General features: G+C 40.3%; 1 protein-coding gene across 2 annotated transcripts in view; it reads right to left on the bottom strand.

The window, feature by feature from the left end:
• Positions 1 to 7,585, bottom strand: part of LOC102306997 (NXPE family member 3-like) — a 17,271-nt gene extending 9,686 nt beyond the window's left edge. Inside the window, exons 1-3 of one of the 2 annotated variants that reach the window (XM_042213214.1) lie at positions 7,493 to 7,585; positions 6,424 to 6,592; positions 191 to 643 (exon numbers count right to left, since the gene is read on the bottom strand). In XM_042213214.1, the coding sequence (XP_042069148.1) occupies positions 191 to 643; positions 6,424 to 6,537 (567 nt within the window). In that variant the 5' untranslated portion in view covers positions 6,538 to 6,592; positions 7,493 to 7,585. Of the gene's footprint in view, positions 1 to 190; positions 644 to 6,423; positions 6,841 to 7,492 lie in introns of those variants that run through there. The other variant, XM_014340937.2, reaches the window with a different exon arrangement.
• Between the last annotated feature and the right edge of the window lie 2,664 nt (positions 7,586 to 10,249).

Here is a 10,249-nt window from a genome sequence, read left to right on the forward strand (position 1 = left end):
GTTCCAGGGTCAAATGGTGGGGAGTCCCAGATTTAAACCCTGTGGGAGTATCCGCCCAAAGCAGGACAAAAGGATGGATGACCAATATGTCAATATTATGACCAATAAACAGGCAATATGTCTGTGACTGAGAACCTTCACAGACATATTTGGTCCCTACAATCACATTTAAGATGAGTGTTAGCATTACCTGAACCTGTGCACTTCCTTCCCAGAGTAGAGAGAATACAGCAGAGTAGGTGCCATTGAGATAATCTGTTATATGCCCTGCAGCACCTGCACCAAGAGTCAAGTTGTGTAGCCGGGCTAGTAAGACATCTCCGCCGGACTTCTTTGGATGGCCTTGAAAGTCATACATTTTTATCATAACCTCCAGTTTATCACCTATGTACCACTGTTCTCCCCTCTTCCTTGGGAGAATGGTGAAGGTGCTATGGGCTGGATCACTGGTGTTGTTCAGAGAAAGAGGAGATGGTAATGGTGGAGTTTTAGGCCAAGCGATGGACTCTAGTACAAGGTGTTCTTCAAGAGCTTCCTCGGGGGACAGTGGTTTTAACTTGCAGAAGTTAGAATACATGTCAGCAGGTTGGGTGACAGTGGCAGCTCCTGGGATGATGATGGAGATGTCCAGTTTATCCCAAAACTGAAAAATTTGTGTGGCAAATACAAAAAATAGCAAATATACTCATTCATAATTCAGCTTTAGTTTTTAACATAATATGATGAAAGATTATTTTTGTGCAGGTATCCCTTCTTTCATTGTTTTTCATAGGTTAATGCAGTTTGTCTGCCACCTTGTTTTTCAATAGAATAATCATGGAATGAATACATATAATACTGTTCTGTGCATTTTTAGCCTTGCTTGATCCATTGTCCAATTTCAAAAAGAGTAAAGACTGCTGCCTTAATCTATCACTTTGAGTTTTCCTCTTAACCAGCTGCCTAAAACCAAACAACAGCACAGCTAATGCCGAGCTACAGAAGAGAGAATTTATATCCTGTTCATAGCCTGTACATAGCTTGTACTCACTACAGCCTGTTATAGTTATAGAATATTCACAACATACTTCATACCGTGTACATTATAACATACCATAATAGACCTATTTCTGTAATATACTCACATATCTATATTATTGCTAATATATATTGTAATATATCTATATCACTAAAGCACTTCTGGATGGATGCAAACTGCATTTCGTTGCCCTGTACCTGTGCATGTGCAATGACAATAAAGTTGAATTCTATTCTATTCTATTCTATATATTTGATTAATAACTTTTTTCAGCAGATATTTTTTATCAGTAAGCCAAGCATGCTGTACACTTACAAAGTAGTTATCAATTAAAAGTAAACAATCTAATTGTCACGGTTCTGGGTCAAAAGCATTTTCTGTTTCTGTTTTGGGTTTTTCTAAATTATGATTTGATCGGATTTTTGAGTTGTGCTGGTTTGATTTTGTATTAAGGGTTATTCTTGGTTGTGTTCTTTTGACGTTATTTGTTGTTCTGGCCTCTAGTTTAAGTCACTGTCTTCTCTCTTTCATGTGTTATATTCTTTCAGTCTGTCTCTCGGTGTCAAGTTTGCGTTTTTGTGATTTGTTTCGTATTTCCTGTTTTATTTTGCTAGTCCAAGTCCTATGTCTGTGTATTCAGTTTTACCTGCCCCAGTCTTGTTAGCCCTAATCTCTCCCAGCTGTACTCCTGTTTCCCATTCTCTGATAGTAATCAGAGAATGGGAAACAGGAGTACAGTGCATATAAGCCCTGTGTTTTCCTTTGTTCTCTGTCGTGTCGTACCCTCAACATGCTGTGTGTTTGTTATGTCGAGGCTTCCAGCGCCTCTGTTCTGAGTTTTGTTTTGTGTTGCTTTTGTGAGTTTATTTTACGAGGACGTTTTGCCAGCAATAAAGCTGCATTTTGAGTTCCAGTCCCGTTTTGAGAGTCCTGCATTTTGGGTCCTTTCTCCTGCCTGCCTGCCACACAGCACAGCCATAACAGTAATGTTTAAGTATATAGAATTATAGGTGGCTGCTCACTACAAATATACTTCAAAAAGTGATCAACAGATGTGTTTCAACCTCCCTTGATTTGATATGAATCATAGTATGGCTGCACATACAGTACATCATTACTTACAATGCATTATTACAGAAACTTGAATCAACCTCAGAATTTGAACCTTGGGCAGAAGGTTAAAGCTTATAACAAACACATTATTTGCTTGTAGGTCTGTGGAAAAATTTGGGTGCTGTGCTTTAAATTGTTTACAAGTATTTTTTCAAGTCTCGGACCACAAATCCTGTGTCAGAGTCTGTGTTTGCAGACTGCGTGGAGGTTGGATTGTGGACCAAAAACAGACACATGGAAACAAAACATGAGCCATTTATTAAAAAAATTGGTGAGCAATAGAAACGGAAGGTACAGTAATTCTCTTCTCTATGGTCTACCTGATAAATCGCTCCATAAATTGCAGCCCGTTCAAAACACTGCTTCACTTGTTGTTTCCAGAATGAGATCCACTGAACATATAACACCTGTTCATAAACAGCTCTACTGGCTTCCAGTTCACCTCCGTGTCAATTTCTCTCCTCCATATTTATCTGATCTTCTCCACACATACTCGCCTCCTCGTACACTCCGCTCTGCTTCAGCTTCCCTTCTGTCTGTTCTACCTGGTTGCCTGACTGCCATGGGACTCAGAGCCTTTAGCCATTCTGCCCCGAGACTTTGGATGCACTTCCACCAGATCTCCGGACCACAAACTCTCTCATCACTTTTAAATCACATCTTAAAACCCACTGTTCATCTTTGTGAGCAGTTTTTAAATCACTTCACTGATAAAATTTCTACCTTAAAAGCTCCGGTGATGTGCCAAGCCCCTGATTTACGCTGCTCTATGACACTTGCTCAGTTCAAACCAGTGTCACTTCCTACCCTTAAGGGAATTATTGGCCGTTCACGACATTCTCCCATCTCACATCATTAAGGAGGGATTTAATGTAATTGGGCCTTGTATATTATCACTAATCAATCTTTCTTTGTCACTGGGTTGTGTTCCGGCTGCCTTTAAACATGCCGTAGTGAAACCTGGTCTTAAAAATCGTTCCCTAGATCACTCAAACCTCGCTAATTACAGACCTACCTCGCAACTTCCGTTCCTGTCAAAAATCCTCAAGAAGATAGGTCTGAAGTTGTGATAGGACTATCTGAATGTGAATAACATCTGGGATAAATTCCAGTCTGGGTTTAAACTATGGAAACGGCACTCTTGAGGGTCTTCAATGATCTTGTAATTACTGACTCTGGGTGCCCCGCGGTCTTCGTTTTGTTGGACCTGTCCTCTGGTTTTGATGTGGTGGACCATAATATCCACTTAATGAGGCTTGAACATCTGGTTGGCATTACGGGTATGGCCCTTAGTTGGCTTAAATTCTACTTATCGGAGAGGTCCTTCTCTGTCACGATGGGTACCTACTCCTCTTCCACTGCCCCCGTTACCTGTGGTGTCCCTCAGGGGTCTGTGCTGTTTTCTCTATATATGTTACCCGTTGGTCGTATTATTGACAAGTACAAACTCTCTGAGTACGCTTGGGGAGTGTGATCGTGTGTACAGCGTCTCTTTATGTCTGTCTCCACGTTGGTTGAGTGTGGAGTAAGTGCATATGAGAGCATGAGGGTGGGAATGGATGTTTGTATCTGTGTGTGCCTGTATGTCTGTGTCTATATGTCAGGTTGGGTGTCAGGCGCCACCTCTCTGGGGACATCTCAGGCCCTCCAAGGTTTGGAGGCCTATCTCCCCCTACCACCACTTCCCCTGCCAGTGGCGGACTCCCTCAGACATCGGTGCGTTGGTGGTTCTTTGTGTCCGGGGATGGGCGTCCAGGTACACACCGGCTCACTCCTTGGTCGGCCGCTTATGGCCTGAGCCTGGTCGCGGGCCCTGGAGTGGGTGCCCCGCTTGGCCTGGGGCTCGGTCACTCAGGCACGGCTGGCTGCCGGCGGAGCTCACGGGCGCGTCACTGCAACTCCCCCTGGCTTCTGCTCCGCGGCTGCTGAGTGAGCCCTCATCTGGGACTCTCCTCAGCTCTTTCTGGGACAGTGGCGCGGCTGCCCCTCTGTTGGTCTTCCTTGGTCTCTTGTGTTCTGGGGGCCTCTGGATGTCTGGAGTTTTGATCTCCTCCATACCTGCTTCATGCCCTGGAGGACGGGGCTGTGGCCCCCCCACACCCTCTAGCAGATCATTACATGAAGGAACCTTTTAAAAAAACAAGCGCGTCCATGCTCACAGGTGTACACACGGGTGATCACACCCACAAACTACACCCTTTTTGGCTCCTACCTCAAAGCACACTGTGTTCTGTTGATCTTATGTGCTGCACAATAATGTTTAATATTTAGTATTTACTGTCATATTCCCATATATCATTGTGATGTTGTTTATTCTATTACTCTTGTTCTCTTCTGCTTGCTTTCTTTTTTCTTTCTCAGCAGGTGATCCAGGTGATTGATATATGCATTTTTTTTCTCTGCCCGTTTTGTTGGTTTTTGTCTTTTGCCCTTCTCCCCCGTCCCTCTTCTCAGCTGTTTCTCTTTCCCTCTTTCTTTCTCCCCTTCTTTCCCCCAGTCAAGTCTGTCCCGTATTCAGTAAGTGAAAATAAAATAAACAATAAAAGGTGAATCAAATGGACCATTACGGCAAGGCTGGGATGGTCAGTTTGGTAAAGTAAATCCGTTGGGCATCTTTCTTTGCCTTTAGACAACAATTCTGATGCAAAAGAGCCAAACGGGACAGGCAAAAAAACAAAAAAACAAAAAAAAAACTCTCTGATCATTGCTACGTGGATGACATTCATATTTATTTTGAATTGACTGAGGATGATACTTCATCAATGCTTCGCTTCTTCGATTGTATAAATGAAGTTAAAGACTGGCTGCTGAGCAATTCCCTTATCCTTAATAACAAGAAAGCGGAAATTGTAATCTTTGACAGTCACACCCTGGAGCCCATCTAACTGGTGTCCTCGGGCCCTTTGCTGATTTCCGATTCCGCAAGTAATTTGGGTGTTTACCTGGACGGCTCCTTTAAGTTTGAGAAACATGTGTCCTCTGTTATTAAATCTTCTTTCTATCAACTTCGTTTAATTTCTAAGGCCAAGACATACTTACCACATGAGGATGTAGAAAAGCTTATCAATGGCTTTGTCACATCCAGGGCTTCATTCTGCCCTTCTTCATAGATTGCAACTCGTCCAAAACGCCGCGGCTCGCCTTCGAACTGGTACTCGTAGGGTTTGAGTCTATCACCCCAATTCTCACTGGCCTCCACTGGCTTCCAATTAAATACCGCATTGATTTCAAAATCCTACTGCTTAATTATAAAATCATAAATAACATCACACCTAGCTACCTTATTGATCTCCTTAGCGTGTATACCCCCAGTAGAACGCTGAGATCGTCTGACCAATTGCTCTTGGTGCAACCTAGGTCACGGCTGAAAGCAGAGGTGACCGTGCCTTTGCTTCATTTGCACCTAACCTCTGGAATAACCTCCCTCATACCATTCACGTGTCTGGCTCGAGCAGGCCTTTTAAGTGTCCCTTCTTGCCCTCCCCTTTCCTCTCTTTTGCTTACATTGTTTTTTTGTTTTAATCATTAAGTCTTGCTTGCTTATCTACGTACTTAATCGTTAATCAATGCCTCCCACCTGCTGCTTATCTGCCTTTGTACTTTACTACTATTTTATTGGATTATGTGAAGCACTTTGGCTACCTCTGGTTTTAAATGTGCTATACAAATAAAGTTGTATTGTATTGTATAGTATTGTATTGTATTGTATTGTATCTATTCAAAATTTCATACAGCTGATTCTGTCTTAGTCCATTTTTACCTTGCTCAGCTTTTATACTTTCATGCTTTTTAGTTTTTTGTTATTCACATTATGCCTAAATTTTATTTTGCCACGTTTTATTGTATTGCTGCTACTGTTCTGTACTATTGTAAGGTAACCTTGAGGGTCTTAAAGGTGCCTATAAATAAAATGTATTATTATTATTATTATTATTATTGAATTTTAAGTGCTTTTTGTATTAACATCTAATGAATAATTTGTATATTTATTTAATTAACACAAATATTTAATTATGTATTAAGTTAATTCATTTTGGTACTCGAGGTCCTCCATAACTTCAGGGTTGAAGTCTTTAAAGCTTAAAGTTTCTACTTCAGTTATATTAACTAATGAAGCAAAGCTACAAAAGGAGTCTTTGTAAAATAAATTATGCACCCACCCCCCCCCCCTTTTTTTTAAATTGTGCTAGTTGCTCTTTCTTTTCTCATTTCTGATTTTGAGAAAGTAAATAAAATTAAGAAAATTAACTAGTAAATTAATTACAAAAACAAATAATTAAAAAAAAACTCACATCCAGAATGTCCACGATGTATATAATCAGAATCAGGACAAACACAATGAGGAATACGAAGATGTAACCAGGCTTCGGAAGGCAGGTGGAGTGTTTATAAAGTAGGAACGTCATGATTGGAAAACGTCCTCATGTCTTGTTGCAGCGTTGTGCTGTGTGACCAGTTCACCTGGTAGTGAATGTAGAAGTGAGAAAAATAATATATCCCAGTTTCTTGACTGTGCTCTGCATTATGTATGTGGAAACTATCTTACTTTCACAGTTAAACATAGCAATGGTTAAGCGGAGAGTTATGTGGATCCTTCCAGGTTTTAATAATGGATCGGATTTTTATATCAGTTTCAGCAGACTCCTAGATGTTTTCTTTGCTTAATGAGTGACCATTCTCTGAAACAGAGTAAGACTTTTTCCAGTATTTTCACATTTCTTCTGACATCACCATTAAACAAATGAGAAGATATTCATTATCATTTTTTTTCCAATGTTTGTTGAATAGTAGGAAGATCCTGACATAAGTTACAGTTAATTTATAAAGATTCCTGAGAGGTAAAGAGACAAACAAATACATAGAGTCTAGTGATTAGTTGTTTCCAACTATAAATGTTTGGAAGAATCTCTAAGAAATATTTGTAGTGAAAGAAAAGTTATGTGAATTGAAATAGCAAATGCTGTAGTGTACAGGGAGTGCACATGTGGACAAAACAGAATTTCCAATGCTTTCATCATTCTAACAACTTACTTTCTTTATAAGATATCAGGAAAACTGTCTAATGTCATGTGCTACATAATCTAATAAACATAAAATACTTTGTAAATAAATTTAAAATTTCAATCAGGAAAGAGGAACGTCAAAGGTATAGAAATATACAGTTCAATAAACAAGTAAGAGCAAAGTATGAGACACAGAAGTAATGAATATGTAATAACTGCAATATTTTCTGCAGGAAAATGTGGATAAACAGTGTAAAGTTACCCACAGAGTTTATCCAAGGAATTTGTGTTAAATAGCCTTCTTAATGTTTGAACAATGTCAGTAATACTCAGTAAATCAGAATCTGACATTTCTTACTTTAGTGGAGGAAATGATTTTACCGAGGATCCAGTTCTGATGCTGACTTGCAGTTCAGTCCTTTTTTCCTGTCTTTGCTTCAATCTTGTTGGCTTCCAGGTAATTATTGCCTTTGGGTGAAACCAACATATCTTGCTCATTAAATTTTTGGCATCATTGTCAGGAAGTGGGTGGAGAGAAAGGTCTTTGGATACTAATCTTTGCACAGAGGGTGTTCTTTTATTATGTCAACAAACCAGGCAGATGACTGAGAGAGATATCGTTCAGGTTAGTTGTGAAATTATTATCAGACTGCTGTAGTTCAGTTTACCTCTCCTCCAGGCACCTGCAAGAACTGACAATCCATCATGTTTTGGTTCATCATGATATCTACAGACCTCCAAACTTCATGTGGGCTTCAGATAAGCTCTAGAACAGTGCATAGCAAACTAGATGAAATAGGTTTCCATGGCTGCGCAGCTCGATCCAAATCCTACAGCATCAACTACAATGCAAAGCCTTAGATGAAATGGTGTAAGGCACACTGCCACAAGACTCGTGAGCAGTGGAAACGTGCTCTTTGGAGTGGCGATTCAAACTTCTGAATCTGACAATCCAATGGATGAGCTAGGAGAACAGTACTCGTCTGACTAGGTTGTACCAAATGTCAAGTTGGGTGCAGGGGAGTGTTTGGGGATGGCCCCTTTCTGTTCAAACATGACTGTAAACCACTGCACAAAGCCAGGCCCATTGATGAGTGAGTCTGGTACAGAAGAACCTGACTGGCCCACATAGAGTCCTGACATCAACCCGACAGACCACCTTTGGGATGAATTAGAGCAGCGGCTGTGAGCCAGGACTTCTTATCCAACTTCAGTTTCTGACCTCACAAATGCCTTCTGTAGGAATGGCCAAAATTTCCCATAAACACTGTCCTAAACTTTGTGGAAAGCCTTCCCAGAAGACTTGAAATTGTTACAGCTGCAGAGCCAACATCAAAAGAATGGGATGTCACTTAAGTTCATATATGTGTGAAGGCAGGCGAGCAAATACTTTCGGCAGCATCACGTGAGTGTGAGTGTTATTTTGTTTCAAACTACTTCTGGGTGCTTTTTGGTTTCTCTGAGAACCAGCTCCTCTATGTGTCAAAGTTGTTTTAGCTAAGATTATAAAAAAGACACTGAGTGCATATAAAAGACAGACTTGGCCATTGGTTTGTGAACTAGACATCGCAAGTGTGAAACCAAGGGACACTCATATTTATGTGGTACCTAACTGTCAATCACAAGGTAGGTTCACTGCTAAGCACATCCTGTTTCAGCATCCTTAGAGATACTAAGGGAAACTCAAGTCTACGGGATAAAAAACCGAACTAATAGGATTTGAAACTAGAATTTAACGCTAGAAATGTATTTCATACCATAATCATATATACAGAAATTTAACATTGCAGCATGGACAACAGGTGACATGAATTTCTCCATGAACTTATACATTTATAATGACAGCAGTATCCCATAGAGACAATCTAAGTTTAAGGCACATTCTTATTTCTTCATTTTTCAACTCAGAAGGTGCGGCCAGTTGTTTTATGCAGTCTATCGTCTAAACACATCTCTTTGTAGACATACACTCTATAAGTCTGGGAAATGATCTGCAAATATTTCCTTTCTGCCAGCTCTCTGTTTAGTTTAGTTATGGATATTGGCATTAAGGCTTTGTTTTTGTTATTTTGGTACCACAGATCCTGAAGCCAGAATGGAGACCTTTATGTTCATGTAATAAAATGCCTTAATAAAACAATTTAAGAGCTGATAACTGAGAAACAGCTCAGCATTGCAGTATTATCTTGGTTTGGTTTTATGACTTTACAGCTTCAGTTCAGTCACTCCTTGACAGATTGTACCTGACACAGCAGGTAGCTGTTTTAGCAAAATGGCCCTAATAACCACTGAAGAAACATCTATTAGACAAGGTGGTGAGCATAGTGGATCATTTTCAGCTTAAGAGGAATATATTTCTTTGTTTCATAGCTGGAGAGCAGAGCACAGAGTGAAAAGTGGAGTTGGTGGGTGGTAACTAACGCAAGTACAAATGAAGAGCTGCTCTGTGTCTGCTAACTTTGAAAAGCACCTTAAAAACCTGAAGCCCTATTTTTACTTTAAGTCATTTATTGTGATTCAGGCCAGTGTCAGGGTTTTACCTTTCAGATATTTTTCATCAATGTGGCTGTGATGATTTGTTGAAATCCTCACATCGAGTATTTAATCCAAGTATCTCAATTAGGTTCTTGTGGCTGGTAGAATCACATAAAAACACCTCTGTGGAGGTCAGTGTAGCTGCTTACAGGCTGCTGAGTCAGTTCCAAACAGACGGGTCATAAAGTGAATCCTCTTCTCTGGTTAGTCTCTGCAGCTGTTCACTGGGGTGAACTAGTGTCACCCGGTAGGAGAGACAAGAGTTTTGCAACATGTTCTCACTGAAATGCATATAATGACCACAACCTTTTAATACATGAAATGAACAATACACAGGTGTAGACGATCAGGCAGAGACAAGAAGCAATAAAGAGAAAAACACACTGCAGTGGCATTCTGTCAGGGCAGGCAGAGCAGCACTGAAATCTAGAAAAAGGAGAGACTTCCGGTTTGGAAAGCTACAAGATGGCAGCATAGGAGAACGTGTACCTGACGCCTGAATTAAAAATAATTAAAAATAGCCCATAGAGACCCGATTTCGTAAAGATTCTTATTAAAATAAGATAATTGAGTAAGGGCT

Source organism: Haplochromis burtoni, unplaced genomic scaffold (genome assembly GCF_018398535.1).
Source record: "Haplochromis burtoni strain Fernald_Lab_line unplaced genomic scaffold, NCSU_Asbu1 Contig_427, whole genome shotgun sequence".
NCBI classification, from domain to species: Eukaryota; Metazoa; Chordata; class Actinopteri; order Cichliformes; family Cichlidae; genus Haplochromis; species Haplochromis burtoni.